This window comes from Adiantum capillus-veneris, chromosome 20 (assembly GCF_014529385.1).
Source record: "Adiantum capillus-veneris isolate H3 chromosome 20, ASM1452938v2, whole genome shotgun sequence".
NCBI lineage: Eukaryota > Viridiplantae > Streptophyta > Polypodiopsida > Polypodiales > Pteridaceae > Adiantum > Adiantum capillus-veneris.
This window is the reverse complement of record NC_140950.1, coordinates 26,333,645-26,353,782: the sequence shown is the minus strand read 5'-3', so window position 1 is coordinate 26,353,782 and position 20,138 is coordinate 26,333,645. Positions and strand designations below refer to the sequence as shown.

The 20,138-nt window shown below is 41.7% G+C and overlaps 1 protein-coding gene across 1 annotated transcript; it reads right to left on the bottom strand.

The window, feature by feature from the left end:
• Positions 1-1,988: 1,988 nt before the first annotated feature.
• On the bottom strand, positions 1,989-4,390 carry LOC147432263 (protein ROOT PRIMORDIUM DEFECTIVE 1-like). Its single transcript, XM_086492218.1, has one exon. The coding sequence runs from the start codon at positions 4,154-4,156 to the stop codon at positions 2,282-2,284; it is 1,875 nt and encodes a 624-aa protein (XP_086348344.1). The 5' UTR covers positions 4,157-4,390; the 3' UTR covers positions 1,989-2,281.
• Between the last annotated feature and the right edge of the window lie 15,748 nt (positions 4,391-20,138).

Below are 20,138 nucleotides of genomic sequence, written 5' to 3'. Positions count from 1 at the left end.
TTTGCTTTTGTCGTAGTACGAGTAGCTCTCTGAGTTCACTTTGGTGAGATTGAAACAAGTAAATTCGGACACACCAAAACTTGTAAATTCGGGCGCCCCCGCCGCCCCTCCCTCTCTCATCCCCCGAAGTTGAACCCTGGACGCCACCTTTGCAAGCCTATCACCTTAACCACCTCACCTACGCATGCTCGTTGAAAGCGATGGGAGAGGGAGAGTTTTATGATTCGGGTCGTCGGTGTAAATTCGGGGCGGATTTAGTAAATTCGGCAAACTGGTAAATTCGGACACGTCGTGAGATCAACGGCCCACGATGCCCCCGCTCCCCAAAACAAGCGTGGACCATTGATCCCATCCAACCCATGCCAGTGTGAGATAGTGTTGAGGCTCTCTCTCTCTCTCTCTCTCTCTCTCTCTCTCTCTCTCTCTCCTTCTTCGATCACTATTATGAATGCAACCCTAGCGTCATCACCATAGCTCTTCCCCCTTGCACCTAGAGTTTCCACCATAGCTCCTCCTCCTTGCACGTACAATGGTAAAAAAGCCAAGATACAGTGAGTGAGAGAGAGAGAGAGAGAGAGAGAGAGAGAGAGAGAGAGTCTCACTCATGTTTTCGGTCTTTCTATAATATGACCAAAAACGACATGTAAAGAGTGTGAAGCTAACACGCAAGGCGTGTGCTTGATGAGCACGGCTTGCCAATAGTGTCAAGGTGAAGGACACATGCCATTTTTGCTTCGTTCCTCTCTATTGGATAGAGAATTGTCTACTCTCCCTTTGATGAGCACTCTTAACATTGGATGTCCACGATCCAAGGAGTGTTTCTTCCATAGCTACCAATCAAGATGAGTATACAGAAACAAGACAAAGCACTACAATTTGGGGATGTGGAAGAAGTGGATACTATGCACGAGATTGTTGGGATTAGAAAGCAACTTTTACAATATCTCAAGCACGAGCCGTGACTACAAGAAATTGCTTTTTTAAAAGTCTCCCTTGTTGTATTATGTTTTGGCACTCGTCAAGGTTTGGGCTAGTCATCGTTGCATTGAAGAACCTATGGCACTATGGATGGGCTGCAATACTAGAAGAGTAGGACATGGGGTGTGCATTTGATGGATCAACATATACATGGAAGATCTTATTCCAATCAAGCGCTTTTTGTACAACGCTTCTGATAGGACTCCACCCATTCATCTATACATTTAAAGTTAGTACTGAAATCATGTAATGTGTAATAGATCATACATTACATGATAGCTAGTATATCGTACATATAGATGAATCATCTTTAATTCCCACAATAGCCCATTAAAGATTAAACTTCCTTCACAATTGTCAATCTTAGCAAGTAAGCAATTATCTTTATCTTTTCTAAATCCGTTGAGATCACATTGTTCAACGAGGTATCTTGCCTTTAAAACCTAAAAAAACAAAGAAAAATCCAAAGCTTTACATGCAAAAGTCCAAATGTATACCTAGCTTCCTTCTTCACCAAGGCTTGTTTTAGAAAGCAAAAAGCATACACTAAATAGCGAAAGCAAACATACACAAATGTCATTCAAATGGATATAATAAGTAATACAACCAAAGCACAACTTTTGAATCCACATTTGTTGCAAAGGTCTTTCCAGGGAAATGCCAATGACATTACCCCTTCTCTTTCATGCAACTCTTCCATCTTTTCAAATGCCACCTCCTTAATTGAAGCTCCACAAAAGCTCCATTTTCTATTGATAAGCAATTGAAGAACAAACCCATCATGCTGTGAGAACCTACAGTACTCTTTCCACTTCAATATCACACAAAACACAATCCTCATGCTTTCAGACTTGTTGAGTGATGCATTCACAAGAAGTGTGCGCACGCCCGGCAGACACTCGTGCCCTTTCCCAAAGGTGAACAATACGTACTCTACAAATCCAGGATGGACAATACGATCACAACTTCCATCATTTTTTACTCATTCGAAGAAGCAATACAACATGTCAAGCAAGAAATAACCAGTAAATACTTTTATTATGAGTGGAATAGGGTTTAACCAGAACCAATGTCCAAACGACAAAAAAAACAGACATCAATTCTATGTCCACACCAATAAAGGAAAGAAGGACCCATAAATTGTTACTCTTTTGGCCAGACATTCTTTTCTGGCAGTGTATAAAGTACAAAAACATGACAAGTGTAAATGTGCTCTCTGTGGCATTAATTTTGAGCAATCAGACTCTGGTTTTTTGTAGCTTACATTATGATGCCCATGAGGGTGATGATCATGACTGAAAATTTACCGCCTCGATCTGCGTCGACGATCTTTGCGACGATGATGGGGTCCCTTGCTAATATCAACAAAAGAATCATGATAAGCTCTTCTAACTGGTGAGGAACAGTCTTCCTCGTCATCCTCCGTCTCGAAAGCATCTTTGGGACTTCCCTTCTCGATCTCATTGAATATCCTCTTGTTCTCATCTCTACCTGAGCCATGAATCGCAGTCTCAATTTCATCCTTATCTGAGCAGTTCTCATCCTCAGTCTCAAAAGCATCTTCGGAACTTCCCTTCTCGATCACATTGAATTGCTTCTCATTCTCATCACCACTGCCACTGAGAATTACCTCATTTTCATCCTTATCTGAGCAATCCTCATCCAAACCGTCGATGGGAACGGGACCGTCCTCCTCATTGTCAACCCCGCTTAAGCAATCATCATCGTCATCATCAGCAGAAAAACAACTATTATCAGAAAAACAGCTCTCCTGTCTGATCTCTTCATCAGCATCATCACATGCTGTATGGCCGCCTTCACCACTTTCCTCGCAATCTTCTTCCCGCTCCTCACAAGAAACACACTCTTCCAACCCTTCCACCTTTTTCACTCCTCCAACTTCCATTTCCTCAGACATTGCAGCAGTTTCCTTCTCTTCCTCATCACTGGTATCACTATCACTTATTGCTCGTTTCCCTTCCCTCAGCTTCTTGGTGCTTCTCCTACCCAATCTTATCAGAGCTAAAAACTTCTCTTTTATAGTAAACAAAGGATCTTTCTCAAGGAGCTCACCTTTTCTATAGCCTTCTCTCAAAAAGATAGTCTGTTTGTTGGATTTTGTAGACATATAGAAAATCCCCGGGTTCTGGAGCACCGTTGCCCCAAGCTTCTGAGGGAGCTTGTAATCTTCGCGTAGATGTGCCAAATGATCAACTCTTGTTCTCTTCTCTACTGTGATGTGCAAAAACTCATGTACAACCGCAACAGCACGCTTGAAAGCTTCTTCTGATTTAAGATCCAAATCACTTGTATCTGCATACGGAGACCGGTACGGTAGCTCTTGCCAGCTCCTCAATTTGTACCGAAAAGCCTTCTTTATCTTGAAACCAGGGGGTAGATTGATGGGGAAAGAGTAAGCCTTTCTCCTCTTCCCTTCCTCATCAAGACCGCTTGTACTAGCAGGATCTTGTCGGTATGCTTCTATTGCAGGAATAGCCAGTTTCTCATCCCAATCAAGAAGCTTCACGCTCGGCGACATGCCCTTCTCTAGATTTACTCTAGTAATCACAAGCTTGAAAAGGTGAGGGTTTGCTTTGACTACGGTTCTCTTAAAATTATCGGGCAAGCCGAGTTCTTCCTTGAGATAATTGATCCTGTCAAGTCGAATCCTCCTTGTTGCAGACATCATCAACACTTTTCTGAGACGCTCAGCTGCCATGTGCGCTCTCTGTTGCTTCAACATCTTCTCTTCCTCCAAAAGCTCTACAATTGGCCTTGCAAGAGTCACCCACACATCCAATTCATTTGGGTTGCGGTACACACGCACAATTCGTGGGTACTTGTCCAAAATTTCCCCCATCCTCTGAGGCTTCACAAGACCCACAAAACCTCCCCTCGTCAGCATGTATCGGTAAAGCATTTTCTGCTTTGGCTGCTTCAACAGCAGCTTGATGATCTTTTTCATGATATTCATCTTCTTCTCATCATCCATGAAGTTCTCATAAGCAGAATCCCGCGTTTTATTCAGGAGCAGCTTGTTTTTGGTAATTTTGTTGTATACTACACATCGGTGTTGAAGTAGGCAATGTGCTTTCACAATGGCGTGCCACGACGTAGATGTTGAGGAAGAAGAAAACACAGATATGCCACGTACAAGAAGAGCTCGAGAAGCCCACATAGTATCTCAAAACTACACATGCATCAGAAGGACTAACCCTTGGCTGTGTGCGTTGGGCGTACGCACAAATGCGCCAGAGCAGCTTTGAAAGTCCCCCTACAGCTGCTTCTCTTTTTGCATCGAATGCTCCCCATGCCGCAACTCTGTCTGCTCTGCGCCTGAATCGTCGTCCGCATTCCCTTCATTGAGCTGGGCTTAAAACCCACTAAAATCTTGAGGCAGGTGCAACTTTGCAAATCCTTATTACTTAATAAACATTGCACTTCATAAAACCACGCCAAAGCCAAGGCAGGTGCAAAGCCTCATAAAACCACGCCAAAGCCATTTGTGTCCACCCTACACTTGGACGGTCAGTGCTATAGATCTTTCTCATGTTATTTATTGTATGCACTTCATGATTGGTTGACGTCTCGCAAGCCAACGGTTGGCCTGATGAACAACATAATGGCCTTGCTTGAATGCACAAAGGCCCTACTTTTTTGCCCACCATACACTTGGCCGATCATTGCTATAAGTTTTTCTCTTGTTATTATTATTTATAATTGTGTACACCACTTATTGAAGTAATCAACAACACAGAGGCCTTGCTTGAATGCCTTAAAATAGCTTTGAAGTTGCCAAGCACTTTTTCCTAGTGGCCCTCTCTCTCTCTCTCTCTCTCTCTCTCTCTCTCTCTATATGTATATATATATATATATATATATATATATATATGTGTGTGTGTGTGTGTGTGTGTGTGTGTGTGTGTGTGTGTGTGTGTGTGTGTGAAGGTGTAGTGACTTGGCGTATATGCTTTGAAGCATGTGAAGTGATATGAATCAGAGCTACTGCTAGGGAATTGGGTATGTGCCACCCCATTAAAAACCCCAAGCACTTGATTTGAACATGGACCTTTTTGTAGAGTAAGAGGTTGTAATTGAATGAGTCCTTTTGAGAGGGGTGGTTTTTGAAGTTGATGAAACAGGAAACAGAAGAAAACAACAAGATAGAGTAGGGAGAGGATGGAGAAGCAGAAGACACTTACCCAACTTGCGCCCAATTTATAATAAACTCTAAGAGATAAGGTGTCCTTTCATGCTAGATGTCTAGGGGAGAAACCCAATGGGAGAAAATTCCCCCCGATGAAGCACGTATACACACTAGCACTGCTACATGTCTACAAATCCCCCATGTAGTGGTAATGTAAATCTGCACAAGGTACCAAATCATCATGTGTAAGGGAGTAAACCCAAAGACTTTCAAAAATAATTTTTTTCTCGTGATACTCCCTTGTAGACAGATCTGCAACATTATCATGTGTAGGACAGTAAGCTAAAGTCATATTTGTATATAGTGGCAGTGAACCTCTATGTGCTTGGTTCTTGCATGAAATATTGGATTCCTTGCAGCTATTATAGCACTCTAACTGTGAGTGAAAATGGTAGTGGGTGTCTGTTGACACTCACAAAGATCTGCCAGTTACCCTACGTATCCATACACACTCAATGGTCTCTATGAAGGTTGCCATGCACTCAACTTCATAGGTCAATGTAGCCACTATGGGTTGCTTCTTGCTCAACCAAGATATACATGCATTTCTCAAGGAAAAAAATTCCCACTCGTGGATTAATGTGTGTCAAAATCACCAACTTAGTCTCAATCATTGTAACCAAGAAGGTGCATAGAATTGTGCTTTACATACATATCCCCTCTTGGAAAGAACATGGTGAGATTAGGGATACCTAAAAGGTAATGAAGTATGTGCTTCACAGCTTGCCGGTGGTGTATACCTAAACTTGTGCATAAACCTATTGGTTTGTGAAACCCCAAACTAGACTCTCTGGCCGAGTTTTATATCAAGCAACCCACTGCTACTACATAAGTATGTACATCAAAAGATTCTCCATCATCATGCATGCTTAACTTAAATCCAGTTTCTATTAGAGTAGAGATTGGCTTACAACTTTGCATACCAAAATTTTACGCAGATACTTTGTCTCAAACATGTATATGCCTTCTTCATATTGTACACACTGGATACCCAAATAATAATGTAGCAAATCATTCTAATGTCATAAGTTTTTCTCAAAGAATCTTTTAATGTTACAATTTCATCCTCATCATTGCCTCTAGTAAGAATACCAACCACATAAAGTGTTAACAAAATAAGAACTCCATCTTGCTCTTTGATATACAAAGTAATTTGGATTCTTTGAAATCCTTGGTCAATTAAATAAGTATATATCTTCTTGTACCATGCTCTCCGTGCCTGTCTAAAACCATTGCATATACTCTATGTGGAAGTTTTTTGCTCATGCTATGGTAAGGAGGTTGATGCAAATCAATGATAAAATCTTTCATATATGGGTGGTGTATAGAAACACCTTAAGAGTTCTGTGGTCGAGGTTCCTTGTGGTTCCAACTCATACTTGCTTAGAAAAGCTAAAACTTAAATGAATTGCGAGTCTTTTAGACTCTCCTTAACCTATTACAAGCCCCAATATTTAGTCGTATATCAAAATTTGGGGCTTTGTGTTAAGAAATATGATGTAGCTAAGTAAATAATTGAGTAGTTTACTTAATGGAGAGAGATAATTTTCACACATGAGAGATTATAGAGTAGAGAGAGAAAGAGAGAGAGAGAGAGAGAGAGAGAGAGAGAGAGAGAGAGAGAGAGAGAGCACACAATATACGTGGGTCCACGGGAAAGTATCCACTCAATGGCTTTAGTACTTCAAAACAAGAAGTAGATTACACTGAAAGGGATTATACCCTTTTGGAGCTCACCTTGCTCCACTCTCACCACCTCACGTCAACTTCACAATGCTTCACAATCCATTTTTGTGTGTAGAAGAGGTCTCCTTTTATAGGCCAAAAGGGTTGCCCTCTCTCATGAGAGGCAGCCGTGTGTAGCCGCCCTTGTTTTGACAAGTCCGAGTTGGACTCTCCAATGCGCCCATGTGTGGCCATCCTTGAGAATACGAGTCCATCTTGAAATTGGCCACCGGCCATTGAATTTGGCCACTGCCCTTCGGCCATTGACTTCCGACCACCGGCCAACGGACCGGCTGCTTTTCGACCACTTTTCGGCTGCCGTCCGGCCATAATATTCCAGCAAAAAGGAATATTTCGGTGAAAAGCTCGAGACTGGCTGTGAAAATTTTGGTTTTCGGTGAGTGATTTTTTGTCATGCACAATGTCTTCTCCTCATAACGGGGGGGGCTTACAAATATGCGTTTTTAATACAAAAAAAATTACAAGGGGTAAATCAAGCTCCATACTTAACAATCTCCCACTTGGAGACTGATCTCCACACCAAACCTGTGTGACTGCTTTCCATCGTGGCTTCTTATCCTTGAATTCCGATTGAAGATGAGCAGAAGCTCAACTTGTCCTTGCTGACCACCTTTGTAAACATGTCTGCAGGATTTTCACTTATATGCACCTTTCTAGCTTTAGTTGCCCCTCTTCCAAAAGTGTGCGTATGAAGTGATATCTCACCTCAATGTGCTTTGTCCTTGAATGAAAGGCTGAGTTCTTTGCAAGATGGATAGCGCTTTGTCCATCACTGTACAAGACACAATTGTCTTGTTTGAATCCTAACTCTTCTAAGAATCTGTGAAGCCAGAGAATTTCTTTGCTTGCCTCTGTCATTGCTACATACTTTGCTTCCATGGTAGAAAGTGAGACCACTTTCTGCAGCTTTGAAGCCCAACTTATTGTTGTGCCTCCAACCATGAAGACATAGCCAGTAGTTCTCCTTCGAGTATCTTTGTCAGTTGCCATATCTGCATCAGTATACCCTTCCAGAAAAATATCAGTTCCTCCAAAATACAAAGCATTTGTTGTTGTCCCTTTTAGATACCTAAGTATCCACTTCACAGCTTGCTAGTGATCTTTACCGGGGTTTTCCATGAACCTACTTACAACTCCCACTGCATGTTGAATGTCTGGCCTTGTCCAGACCATAGCATACATAAGAGAACCTACCGCTGCAACATATGAAACTTTAGACATATAGGCTATCTCCTCTTGTGTCTTTGGACACATATCCTTGGTAAGTTTAAAGTGACTAGCCATAGGTGTAGAAATTGTTTTTTCATTTTGCATTGCAAAACTTTCTACTACTTCTTGATGTAGTCATCATGAGATAGCTTTAATGTGTTCTTCATCCTCTCCCTTGATATCTTCATACCAAGTATCTTCTTTGCAGCACCTAAATCTTTCATTGAAAAAGATTTAGAAAACTCCTCTTTTAGGTCTTTTATGTCCTGCATACTAGCACTTTCAATCGACATGTCATCAACATAAAACATTAGGATGATGAACTTCCCATATTCCAAATTCTATGTGTAGACGCAGTGATCTAAGTTGCTGTGAATCCATGATCCAACATCCATCGATCGAACTTCAAGTACCATTGTCTTGATGCTTGTTTTAAACCATACAAGCTCTTCTTTAATCTACAATTATTTTCTCCTTACCTTTTACTTCATACCCCTTTGGTTGAAGCATGTAAATTTCCTCCTCTAAGTCACCATGAGGGAATGCCGTATTTACATCCATTTGCTCAAGATTTAAATCATGAGCAGCCATAAGGCTTAAGACAAGCCTAATTGAGTTCATTTCTACAACAGGAGAAAATATTTCATTGAAGTCAATACCTTTCTTTTGAGAAAACCCTTTTATCACAAGCCTAGACTTGTAACTTTTCTTCCCACCTTCTTCTTCCTTCAGCTTGTACGCCCATTTGTTCTGAAGTGTCCGCTTACCTTAAGGCAACTCAACGAGCTCCCATGTTTGGTTGCGATATAATGAGTCCATCTCCACTTGCATGCTCTTCATCGATTCTTCTTTGGATTCATGATGCATAGCTTCTTTGTATGATTCTGGCTCTCCAAAATCTGAGATCAAGGATGGTTGAAGGAAGGAACGAACCTTTCTGGAGGTCTACTTGCTCTTGTAGATCTCGGAGAATAGGTTGAGGTTCCTCATTTGGTTGACGTTGTTGCACATTGTCATCGTTTGCAGTCCTTGAGTCTTCATCATCCTCAAGCTCCATGTACTCATCACCTATTTATTTTTTTTGTTTTCTTTCCAGGTAATCTTTGTACATGCTTTGTTCACTGAAAATGACATCCCTACTTCTAAAGATTTTACCATCTTCAAGATTCCATAGGCGATACCCAAAGTCACCTTCTCCATAGCCAATGAAGAAACACTTTTTGGACTTTGCATCTAGCTTTGATCTTAGGCTTCTATCTATGTGTAAGAAAGCCTCACACCCAAACACTTTGAAAAATGAATAATTCACCGGTTTACCTGTCCATGACTCCTCTGGAACTCCCCCATCCACTACCGTTGAGGGTGACCGGTTGATCAAATACACAAACGTTCTTACTGCTTCCACCCAAAGCTCAAGCAGTAAGCCTACATGTAGCCGCATGCTTTGTGCTCGCTCCATGATTGTTCTGTTCATTCTTTCAAAAATTTCATCTGGTTGAGGTGTCCTTGGGGTTTTCCTTGCGTCCAAATGCCATTGCTAGCACAAAAGCTTTCAAAGACATGGTTGTAATACCCGCCTCCATTGTCGGATCTGAGGCATTTAATTTTGGTACCTGCTTCATTCTCCACAAAGGCTTTCCACCTTTGAAATATGGAAAACACGTCGGATTTATTCTTCATTACATAAACCCATGTTTTCCTAGTCACATCGTCTATGAATGTTACATAGTACAATGAGCCACCAAATGATGGTGTACTTGCAGGACCCCAAACATCAGAATGAACCAACTCAAGTTTTTTATTTTTTCATTCATTTCTTGATTTTTAAAATTTTACACTCTTTTGTTTACCATAAACACAATCTTCACAGAACTCCAAGTCCACTTATTTCAAACCTGGTAGAAGCTTCTTTGATTGAAGGATTTACATTCCTTTGGCACTCATATGCCCAAGCCGATAGTGCCACACCGCAATGTCAACTTCTGTAGCTATTGCACAAGCAGAAGATTATGTGTTGATAGTACACAAGTAAAGTGTACTGACCTTTTCTCCCTAAAAAAACCACCAAGGATCCCTTTAAAATCTTCCACCGTTTGTTTCTGTATGCAATGTTGTGACCTTCATTGTCCAATTGTCCTATAGAGATCAAATTTTTGCAAAGGGATGGAACATGCCTAATATCTTTAAGCTTCCATTCATTTTCATTAGCAATTTTGACACAAACTGTACCTTAACCGACAATTTCACAAACTTTTGCATCTCCCAAGTATACATACCCAAAATTACCTTTGGTGTAATCTTGGAAATGTTGCTTGTGTGGTATCGCATGGAATTAAGCCCCAAAATCTACTATCCATGAATTGGACAAATTATTTAATGAGATAATTAGAGCATCTTGCTCTACTTTACCTGCCACATTGGCCTCTGATGTTGGCTTGCCATCTTGAGACTCCGACTCCTTCTTCTTCTTGAACCAACAATCCTTCTTGACGTGAACCTTCTTGCCGCAGTTCCAACATTCAAGAACTGACTTTGTGTGTGACTTGCTCCGTCTTGAGCGATCACGACCCTTTTTTTTTTTGAACCTCTCCTTAGGCCTTCCTCTTGTTTCCATTAATAGTGCAGCACTTGATGATTCCCCTGTGCTTCTTCTTCGCATTTCCTTCCACAACATCATCAAACTTAAGAGTATTTGTGCCAGAGATAGAATTACTTACAACCATCACAAGGGTATCCCAACTATCCGGTAGAGACGATAGTATAAGGAGAGCTTGCACTTCATCATCAAAATTGATTTTCATCGATTGAAGTTTTCTTATGTTGGTGTTAAAGTCATTTAGTTGTTCTTGAGCTGAATCATTCTCTGCCATCTTTAGATTGAACAAGCGCTTCATGAGAAATACCTTATTGGATGCCTATGGTTTCTCGTAAGGCCGTTAAGTGACTTCATCAAGTCCTCCGTGGTCTTCATTTCCAAAATGTTGAAGGCCCGTTGATGCCAAGCTTAGCCGGATTGTTCCTAATGCCTTTCAGTCAAGGACAATCCATGCCTCATCTGCCATTGTTGTGGGCTTCTTTGCAAGACTGCCTAGTGGTAAATAAAGGTCCTTCTGGTAGAGATAGTCTTCAATCTGCATCTTCCAGTGTTGGTTGTTCTTGTCGTTGAACTTCTTAATCTTGAGCTTCCCTTCCTCCACCATTACTCCTACTCAATTCAAGGAATCCTTTCCTTGAGATACTTTAGCTACAAGCAAACTTTGATTTGATACCAGTTGTTAGGAAATATGACGTAGCTAAGTAGATAAATGAGTATTTTACTTAATGGAGAGAGATAATTTTCACACATGAGAGATTATAGAGTAGAAAGAGAGAGAGAGAGAGAGAGAGAGAGAGAGAGAGAGAGAGAGAGAGAGAGAGAGAGCAAAGTAAACATGGTTCACCCAATGTAGGCTACATCCACGGGAAAGCAGCCACTCAATGGCTTTAGTACTTCAAAACAAGAAGTAGATTACAAAGGGATTATACCCTTTTGGAGCTCCCACCTTGCTTCACTCTCACCACCTCACATCAACTTCACAATGCTTCAGAATTCATTTTTGTGTGTAGAAGAGGCCTCATTTTATAGGCCAAAAGGGTTGCCCTCTCTCATGAGAGGCAGCCGTGTGTAAACGCCCTTGTGTTGACAAGTTTAAGTTGGACTCTCCAATGCGCCCATGTGTAGCCGCCCTTGAGAAGATGAGTCCATCTTGAAATCGGCCACTGGCCATTGAATTCGGCCTCCGACCACTTGCCATTGACTTCCGCGACCCACTGGCCAACCGACCGGCTGCTCTATGACCACTTTTCGGTCGTTATCCGGCCATAATATTTCAACAAAAAGGAATATTTCGGCGAAAAGCTCGAGACTAGCCGTGAAAATTTTGGTTTTCAACAAGTGGTTTATCTTCACGCACAATGGCTTTTCCTCATAACGGGGGGCCTTACAAAAGTGTATTTTTAATACAAACAAATTACAAGGGGTAAATCAGGCTCCATACTTTACACTTTGGTTAGTCTAAAGCCAATCTTCTCAAAATTATGTAATGCATCTCATACGCTTGAGTGTATTTACAATTCATGCCAGAGAGAGAGAGAGAGAGAGAGAGAGAGAGAGAGAGAGAGAGAGAGAGAGAGAGAGAGAGAGAGAGAGGGAGTTAATTATCGTCACCAAAGCAAAACAGTACATCTATTCTTTTCGGGTGGGGGCGTTAGATACATATCATTTAGGGACTTGAGGGTCCATCGTAGGAGAAAAGGAAAAAGGGTAAGAACAAGAATAAAACCTAAGGTAGTTCAGGTAGCGGGGGGGGGGGTCTAGCTTGGGAGTACGAAACTCCTGAATAATGGCTTTACCACCACGATAGACTGCCCATTTACCTTGTTTACGGGCTTCATGCATCTTCTTGAGCTCGCTTGCTTTATGATTGAGTTGATTTGTAGTCAATTCCTCGACGATCCAAAGATTTGTCCCCTTGAGGCAGTAGGATTGGCGTAGCAACCTCGCCCGTTCTTCTTTGTTCTCGAAAGTGAGGATGCATTGGCCAAGTGGCACACGCCTATGTGTGTCGTTGATCCAAGAGACAGTGTCGGTTTCGATGTTGATTGATCGAAGAATGTCATTGAGCTTGGTGATGGCTTCTTCGAGTGTGTCCTCCTCGGTGCACCATGGTGGGGAGAGTCCTCCAATCCGGATCTTGAGGGCAAGGGATTCCTGTAGCCGGCATTCCTGGAAGGCTGATTGGATTTTGTTGTCGAGCTTCTTATGCGTTGCCTCGTTGGCTTTTTTCTGAGCCGCCTTGACAGTCTCATTGATAGAAGCTTCCACTTCGTGTTTTTTTGCAAGCAAAGTTTCATTCACCTTTGCCGCATCCTCGAGCTTATTCAAGCTTTGTTTGAGTTCATCATTTTCCAAAACAAGTGCTTGGATCTGAGCCTCTAAGGTTGTGATCCTTGCATCTTGTCGAGTGGCGGGATCCTTCCTGGGTGCAATTGTACAACAAGAAAACTCTTGCGTGTGCTGGGAGTCGGTGTGTTGAAGGAAGTTATAACTTTTGAATGTGTGAAATCCTTTGAAATGAGTTTGAAGCTCTCTGTGTAAACTCCTCTCTGTGTATAAACCCTTTCCTTGTGACCTTTGAGTCATAGCCGAACGAAGTAAAGAGGCCTACAACACTGTCAATCAGAAGTAGCACATCGTCGACTTATGGTGGTTTTTCCCATGATCAGACCTCAAAAACGCTCTGCAAGCTCGGTGTGTTGAGGCAAGGCGTGGGTGTGCAACCCCATCAGTGCGCCCCATTGAAGTGTGGCACCTCTCGACAGGCCTGTTGAAGTGTGGTGCCTCTTGACACGATGTTGAAGCGTGATGTGATAGGCTGCTGAAGTGCGCGACCTCTAGTGCTCGAGCAGGAAAGGTCTGAGATTTAACACCCCCCCACAGGGCTGTCCCTTGCCCTGGGGGAGACTCCTGAACAGAGAAGGCTAGGGTTAGGGTTGTTCGTGAGAGAGAGAGAGAGAGAGAGAGAGAGAGAGAGAGAGAGAGAGAGAGAGAGAGAGAGAGAGAGAGAGAGAGAGAGAGAGAGAGAGAGAGAGAGAGAGAGAGAGATAGATAGATAGATAGAGAGAGAGAGAGAGGGATGGTCCACAATATGTCTTTGTGTTGTAGCTAATCTACACAATGTGTCCAACTTGTGATTTTTCAATGGTCCCAAAATTTGGTCACATACAGAGATGTACTATAGATACCATGAGAGAGAGAGAGAGAGAGAGAACCAAAACTCATTCACTGAGGGAGAGTTGAGAGAAACGGTCACTAAAGTTTTGACCATGTGGGCAACCCCATTTGTTACAGGCGCTCAAAGGCATGTGTCACTTAGGGAGAGTTGAGAGAAACAGTCACTAAAGTTTTGACCATGTGAGCAAACCCCATTTGTTACAGGCGCTCGGAGTGGACTGCCACGTTAATTGTGGGTAGTTTGTAGTCCACGTGGATTTCCCCTGAAGCGGGGGTGCCTTTGTGGCATGCCACATGTGCAGTGACCACTCGTATGGAAATCCACACGGATTCCCCCTTGAACTATGGGCAACCCGCAGCCCATGGTGCAGTCCACATGGACTACCCTCGGGGAGTCAAACGATCCAATTGGACCATCTATGAGGGGAGCCCCCTACAAAAAGGGACAAAAGTCCCCCTCCCCCCTTTTTACACTCCCCCATCCCTCTCTCACACACGCTCTCTTCCCTTGTCTCTCTCACATGTGCTCTCCCTCACCCACCCTTTCCCTCCCTCTACCTCTCTCACTCGCACTGTCTTCCACTTTCCCTCTCCAATACTCTCCCTCACCCTTTCACTTGCACTCCCCCCCCCCCCCCCCCCCCCCCCCCCCCCCCCCCCCCCCCCCCCCCCCCCCCCCCCCCCCCCCCCCCCTCTTTTTACACTCCTCTCATCCCTCTCTCACCTGCGCTCTCCCTCACCCACCCTCTCCCTCCCTCTACCTCTCTCACTCCCTCCCCCTTTTTACACTCTCCTCCTCCATCTCTCACTCCCCCCCCTTTTTACACTCTCCTCCTCCCTCTAACACCTGCACCCACCCTCTCCCTCCCTCTATCTTACCCTCTCTCAATTCCTCTCACGCTCTCTCTCACTTGCACTCTCTTCCACCACCCTCTCTCATTCACATCCTCTCTCCTTCTACTTCACTTCTCTGTTTCTCCCTCTCACTCACTCATTTCCTCCCACATGCTCTGTGACTATCACTTTGTCTCATGTTACCGCTCCCCTACTCTTTCTCTCTCTCTCTCTCTCTCTAAAAAAAAAAAACTAATTTTCACAGGAAATCAATCCAAAAGAGTCAAATCATTAGAATGAAATTCCAATTAACATGACTCAAGAGAGTGGTTTGTCGCAAGCAATGACATTTGTGGTTGTTTCATCCATGGTTATAGTTGCATACGTAGCTCTATTGAAAGGTGCAACAACCCTGAAAACCATAGATCCACAAAATGTCAACATTGAACCTTTTAGTGACCTCTTTGCTTCTATTGTTGATAGTCACATTTTGGCGGGATGGATTGATATGCATATTATGTCATACAATCATCTCTTGCCGAGGATTCCTCTTTGTCGTCTTTTGGTTAATCCGATCGTTAGAACGGACAATGATTGTGTTACAGAGCTCACCACTTCTATAGCTTAAAGACGTTGTCAATTTATGATGGCATGTTTTATCGTGTCCAAAGCTTTTCTTGGGCAAGATCTCGTATCTTTCCACAGGTGGTGTTCGTGGGATAGAGTTGATCATGTTTGCCACCTTTGATGATCAGATTAGAACCATTTTAGATCTCAACCATATGGAAGGAAAAATGTTTGTGGTGTGGGATGGTAATCATTTTGTCGGCTTCACGAATGAGTGATCCATTGTATTATAGGCTACCTCTCTCACACCGGCCAAATGGATTTTGATCGATAGCTCCACTGGGTGTGACTTGTGTAAGTGGACTTATCAACACATTGCAAATTGAGTGCTGGTATTGGCGACATTCCCCATTGAAATGTATTCTCTACAGATCTCGTTGGAGAGTATTCACCCTAGCCGTAGAGTTCTTGTTCAAGGACGGCACAATTGTGGTGGTGTGTTGAGCAGACCATCTTATAATATTTACCCACATGCAATTAGATTTTACCACTGTAAGCTAATGTTAGTGAAGTTAGGATGTAAACCTTATAGCCTTTTGGAATTATTGTACTGGTTGGTTTTACTCAATACTTATCCTGCTGCCAATGTCATTTCAATAAAGATGTATACTTTACATCCTTTTGATATTACTGTATGGGTATCTTTTACCCATCTCAATGTTAAGCTAATGTCCTTCATGCGTTCCGTCATACATTGAAGGTTGTAAAAGTTTTTTTGTTTAACAAGAAGTGTCACTTACTATAATTTTTTCTATGTTTTTCAAAGTGGATGGTATTCCCACTCAAATAAAAGGAATCTTTGGAATCTACTGGTCAAATTCCAGAAAAGGGCTTACCATGAAATGCTCGCTAGCAATCACATTCCTATCAAAGTACCAAATTGTTAGTATCTCATTGGCACTATAAGGTTAAAAATCTCAACATACAAAGAAAGCATATGAATCGTGCGAAAAGCTTGTAGATTATTCCTTAGCTATAGAAGAAGTATCAAACTTACTCTTTCTTTGTCTCTTTAGCAATCCACCTCTTACACTCACTAATATAGTGATCGTATTTCTTGCAATAGTGACATTTACCTTTCTTTGTAAACTTCTTCAAATGAGCTTTTGACTTCTTCAAAGACTATCGTGAACCAGAGTTGGAGTAATGAACACTCTCCTTGCCTTGCTTTTGTTATGTACAACAAGTGCATGATCTACACCATCAACTTATAAATACTTGCTTTGATGGGATTGATCCTCCTGCCAATAACAAAGCCACTAACTCTTCAAATCAAAGAAGCTCAAGATTAGCTTGCATAGACAGATTCAAAGACATTTGAAAAGTCAAATAATCCCTCAAAGGTCCTTGACCTTTGTAAAATGCTCAACCAAATTTTCAACTTCTTCCATTTGAATCTTGTCAGGTTTTTTCTTCAAATATTTGATCTTGGCATCATTCTTTGCCCCAAACATAGCATACAAATTCTCCCAAGCACATCAAGAAATCTTGCAAGATATGAGATATAGTGTGATTGACCACTCAAAGAAATAATTGTTAAGATTTTGCATCATTAGTATCCCATCTTTTCTACTCTAGAGTAAGTGATTCAAGTCCTATATCAATGGTTGTACCACGCCTTTCACCACAAACAGGCATAGAAAATGCAACATTGCCTTGATGAACTTCACCTTTAGATACATAATTCAAGAGATGGGTGGTGCAGAGTGTGTGTTGTTAGAGAGGAAAGAGGAGAGACAAAGAGGAGAGAGTGGATGGAACCACACAATGAGTGTGTGTGTGTGTGTGTGTGTGTGTGTGTGCTTGTTCCTTACTCAAACGATATAGCTTCCCTGCTGGCATATGCCATTGCAACATAGTCAGCCTTTGTAGTGGAAGAAGATGCACAATCCTAGAGGGATGACCTCCAAGAAATGGCTCCTCCTATCAATATGAATATGTAGCGAGATGTAGACCTCCTATTTTCTTTGCAACATGGATAATCCGTTCGGCAAAGGTCAGCTAAGAAAAATGTAACCTATCATGGGAGTTCGACAAAAGGGTATTTAAAGATCTTGAAACTTACAGAAATAGATAAACAAAAGGATACTATTTTTTTAAAATTTTAAAAAACCTTATAGATTTTAAAAGAAAAGGGTACGTTATATTCCTTAAAAATTTCACAAATAAGGGGTTTTACAAACATGTCTTGAATGCATGTGATACGGTAGTTTTACGCATAGTGAACCCCCCGAGATAAACCGTATCCGTGTAGATGCATCACTATTACCAAAGCATAAGCACTTGATCATTGTAGCCTTCAAGTACCTGAGGATATGTTTTAATGTTGTCCAATGATTCTTGCCAGGATCATCCATACATTGACTAACCACTCCCACTGCAAATGCAATGCCTTACATCATAACTACCATAGCATACATGAGACTACCTACAACAAAAGAATATGACACATGATTTGTCATTTTTGTTCTCTCAATATCTGACTTGGGAGAATCTTCCTTACTTAGTTTCAAATATGATGGTAGTGGGGTACTCACTACCTTTGCGCCCTACATATTAAAATGATGCAAGACCTTATGGGTATCAGATTTTTGAGACGACTCAATAACACCATTTTTCCTCTCTCTCTCTCTCTCTCTCTCTCTCTCTCTCTCTCTCTTAAGATGCTTCTCCCAATCATTCATAGCAAAGTTTTTGCCCAACATTTGCTTTAATTGGAAATCTCCTCATTGGACTTTCTTGTAATGAGTATTTCATCTACATATAAGATGACAATGACCAATAAACCATGAGTGAGTTTTTGTGTATACAAACAATGATCCTGCCAACTCCTTCTAAACCCATGGGACCTCATGAAAGCATCAAAATTTTACTATGATTACCTTGAACCCTGATTTAGGCCATAAAGTGCTTTCTTGAGTTTACATACAAGCTCCTCCACATTAGGCTTCTCAAAATTTTGAGGTTGCTCTATATAAACATCCTCCTCAAGATCCCAATAAAGAAAGATAGTCTTCACATCCATTTGGACAAGCTTCATGTTCTCAATGGCTACTAGTCCAAGCACTGTATGCTGTTTAAAATATGCGAGAGGGAAAAGAGAGGGAGGAGATGAACACAACATATATGCGGGAGAGACAATGATATACTAAAATGGAAATCTTTACTAATTAGAGGACTATATTGAGATACAATCTGAGCACACAAACATGTACTTTAAGGTTCTTGTTATTGTCTACAGAAGGTACTCTAGAGTGCCTTGATAGGTACCTTTTACTGAGAGACTCAATGGATGATCCCCAAAACCAATGTAGACTCGGGCTAAAATCCCAAGTACAATGAGTGTGTTTTGCTAGCTAACAACACTCGATACAAGGTTCATATAATGCCTCACAATGCATCTCGCTATGTTGTCTCTTCTTCTTTCCAATGCTATGGTGTGAGTGTGCTTCCTAGTAGCATCACTTCACCACCTTGATAATATCACTACCTAAGATGTAGTGGCATCCCTGCTCTAGCCCAATATCATCTTGGAACTAGGCACCAATACTAGGCTCTAGGCACTAGGGTACTCCTAGGTAAAATTGTGTACAAAGGGACCGGTGCACCCTTCTCTACTGCCCTCGCCTCCAAGTGACTTTTGGGAATTTCTTTGGTAGGTATATCCTTCATGAAGAGGGAAACGGTTCCTCTTTACACTTCATCAAGATATCACATTTGTATCTCTTGGAAGGTAGCTCCCAAGTTGGTGTGTTAGCTTCTCTGTGCAGTCTGCAACTTTGTAGGCAACCAAATTGGCACTTTCACCAAAAAAGGTAGGAGTGGAATTAGGATAAACCCTTTGACGAGGTTGTAGTCCATATTGAGTAGAACAATATCTCTTTGTATTTATCCAAAGGATCACTATTGTAGGTGGGTGTTGTCACCCCTACAAATGTGCCCGCGGATCTCTTGAAATTTCTCCTACCTTTTAGGCACTTTTCAGTTGTCTTCAAGGTGGTTGTTGTAGAGTCTTCCAACATGTATAGCTGATGATGTAGAGATCTATTCCACCCAAAATAATTTCAAACAACCATGCTAAGGTACCATGCCATCATTCTACCATGTCAACATTATTGACCCTTTGTTTCTACCTTATTGAAAAGGATGCGTTGTACTTGAAACTTTAACATATGGATTGTAGTCATCTTGACCATGGGCAAGAATATTTCATCAAAATCAACTCCCTTCTACTACTTGAACCCCTTAGCAACTAATCTAGTCTTGTACTTAAGCTTAAGATTCATGGATGTAAACTTATTCTTACAAACCCATTTGCAAGGTAAAGCCTACTTGCCTTTTGACAACTCAACTAAGTCCCATGTTTCATTATTGACAATTGAGTCATACTCTCATTTCATGGCCTCCTCCCACTTGACATGTTCCAAACCTAGCTAAAATTGGCTAAAATTGCTTAGGTGGATGCAAGAATCTACTAGATTGTTTCAATGGTTGAAACTTGACTACTACTCTCTTCTTTGTCAATTAACACTAGGTTGGTAATGGGACACTTTTATGTCCTGTTAAGTGACCATTTTCCTTGAATTATGTCAAGAGTTTCAAAATGGATTTTGAGGTGCTATCTATCTAGAAAGTTGTCTCATGAGCTGAAAAAAACTTTTGGAATATCAATTCCATCTTTAACCTTGTCCTTGCACAACATTTCACAACCTAAACTGTGTGAAAAAACGGGTCCTGATTTTGGCTTTTTTCAACTTTTTGCAA